The 2,734-nt window shown below is 30.7% G+C and overlaps 1 protein-coding gene across 1 annotated transcript; it reads left to right on the top strand.

Moving 5' to 3' along the window:
• Window positions 1–909: 909 nt before the first annotated feature.
• Window positions 910–1,635, top strand: LOC100568754 (piggyBac transposable element-derived protein 4-like). Its single transcript, XM_008180171.1, has one exon. The coding sequence runs from the start codon at window positions 910–912 to the stop codon at window positions 1,633–1,635; it is 726 nt and encodes a 241-aa protein (XP_008178393.1).
• Window positions 1,636–2,734: the final 1,099 nt, after the last annotated feature.

Genomic DNA, 2,734 nt, shown 5'->3' with positions numbered 1-2,734 from the left:
GAGTTTATTATTTTACTTATAAATCATTGTGAGTAATTTACTTTATTTCATGCATTTGGTTACCTTCAGTGTACACGTTAACCTATTTTTTAAAACTATTTAGAACAGCCTATTATTGTTCATCGAATTTATAGCTATTTGTAAAGTCCGTAATCTGTCAAAAAGACCGTGTGCGACTAAACTCGGTATCAATTTTGTTACGTATTATTTTCGTCGGCATACAATTTTAAATGGAAAAACCAACAAAAACAATATATCTAGTCACTTACCTCTTATCTCTTCGAACGTTGCAATATTTTCGTTTATTTTCACCGACAGTCGACTTGGTGGGAGAAATTAGACCTCAAAACCACGCGGCCGACTTCCGCTCTCTCGGCGCATTTCGTATAGCTTTATACGCGTCAAGATAGTCGTCACACGGTTGTTTCGGTACCTATTATATTTGACAGTCGACATTGTTTCGGGTTTTTCTTTTTCATTACGTACTTTCTACACGCGTCACAGGTGCATTATTCAAAAGGTATGATATTTTGTATTAGTTGATTTTTATGTTGATTGTATTATATTTATTATATATTATAATTTGTAAGTATTATAGTATTAGTATTTATATTATAAGTATTATATTATATTGATTATATTAGGTAATATAATACTATATTTGTTATAACATAGGACATAATGAATACAGAACAAATTACTGGATGGTTAGAAGAGAATATAAGTGAGGATGTAGATTTGTTAGAGTTTGATGACGGGAATGAATCAGATAAAAGTAACAATGAATTCGTTGAGAACACTAATCATAACTCAAGTTCTGAGGAATCTGATGAGGAATGTGTAGAAAATTTAAATTTATGGTTATCGGGTCCACAATAAGTGAGCAAAGATAAAAAATCTTATTGGAATATGCATCAACCTCCTAAAAATACCCGCACAAGGTCACATAATATAATTAGACAGCGTCCGGGTGTAAAAAAAAATGCTCAAAATGCTAAAACTATAGAAGATGCGTGGACATTATTTTTTCCTGATAATATGCTAGAACAAATTGTCAAATACACTAATAAACGATTAGATAAGTTTAGATCTAGCTACGCTAGAGAAAGAGATGTTCTTCCAACTAATTTGATTGAAATAAAGTCAGTTATTGGCCTTTTATATCTTGCTGGAGTGAAGAAATCTGCGCACATAAATTTAGATGAATTTTGGCACACTGATGGCACGGGCATAGAACTTTTTCGATTAGTTATGTCTTTACGTAGATTTCGTCTTCTTTTGCGCGCATTACGTTTTGATGACTCTGATACACGTGAAGATCGAAAAAAACTTGATAAATTGGCACCAATCAGGGAAATGTTTGATGGATTTATTGATAGGTCTAAAAATTACTACAATCTTAGTTCAAATGTAACTATAGATGAAATGTTAGAAAGTTTTCGTGGGCGTTGTTCTTTTCGTCAATATATGCCGAACAAGCCTGCGAAATATGGTATAAAAGTGCACGCGTTAGTCGATTCTAAAACATACTATGTATACAATATGGAAATATACGCAGGTCAACAACCAGAAGGTCCGTATAAAGTAGACAATAGTGCAAGCGGTAATCAAAAGATTGATAGCTCCCATATCTAAGTCTGGAAGGAATATTACATGCGATAATTGGTACACTTCATTTCCTCTGGCAAATGACCTACTAAAAATTCATAATTTGACAATGGTCGGGACTGTGAGAAATAATAAAAGGAAAATACCTCCATTATTTACTCAAAAACTAAAAGAAAGACCCATCAACTCAAGTATTTTTGGGTTTCAAAAAAATATGACTTTATTGTCTTATAAACCGAAACAAAATAAGATAGTGTTGTTATTATCAACCATGCATCATAGTGATGAATTTGATCAAGATTCTGGGGAAAATTGTAAACCTGAAATCATAAATTATTATAATTCTACAAAGGGCGGAGTTGATACTGTGGATTTTATGAAAGGAAATTATTCCACAGCCAGAAATAGTCATCGATGGCCAATGACAATTTTTTTTTCGTTGTTGAACATTGGTGGCATAAATAGCCAAATAATATATACAAATAATACACGACATATTTTACCAAGAAAAAAATACCTCGCTGATTTAGCAAAAGTATTAGTTCTGCAAGAAATGAAAAAAAGAGTACAAACTCAAAGTATTCCGATTTCAATAAAAAATAGAATACATGAGATTACTGGCACAAAACAAAAAAAAATTTAAAAACAAGGTGTACCAGGAAGATGTGGTTATTGTGATTGGCGAAAAAATAGAAAAACTAAAACTGTATGTGGAATATGTGAAACATATATTTGCAAAGAGCATAGTGGACAAACAGTATGTGTTAACTGTCAAAATACAAATGAGGAACATTCAGAATAATATCAAAACCGTATCGTATTCAAACATATTCATTCAATAAAATTATTTTTCATTTATTTTCATTTTAATCTTAAGTATAATAGTTCATTAATATCAATTTATATTGTAAAATATAATAAATAAATAAAATATAATTTTTGTAAATTATTAATAAATGCATTTGTATGTAAAATGTTAAAAAAAATATGAGATATAAGTGAACGGTCAAAAAGACCTTGTGCGACCACATGTGTTACATACAATGGTGCGACTCATGGCGGGTTAAATAGTAATATAAAAATATGAATTGCCATTAAATTGACTAATATTACCTTCTAAATTATG

This window comes from Acyrthosiphon pisum, unplaced genomic scaffold, assembly GCF_005508785.2.
Source record: "Acyrthosiphon pisum isolate AL4f unplaced genomic scaffold, pea_aphid_22Mar2018_4r6ur Scaffold_20990;HRSCAF=22720, whole genome shotgun sequence".
Lineage (NCBI taxonomy): Eukaryota > Metazoa > Arthropoda > Insecta > Hemiptera > Aphididae > Acyrthosiphon > Acyrthosiphon pisum.
Note: the sequence above shows the minus strand (reverse complement) of the source record. Positions and strands in the feature narration are given on the sequence as shown.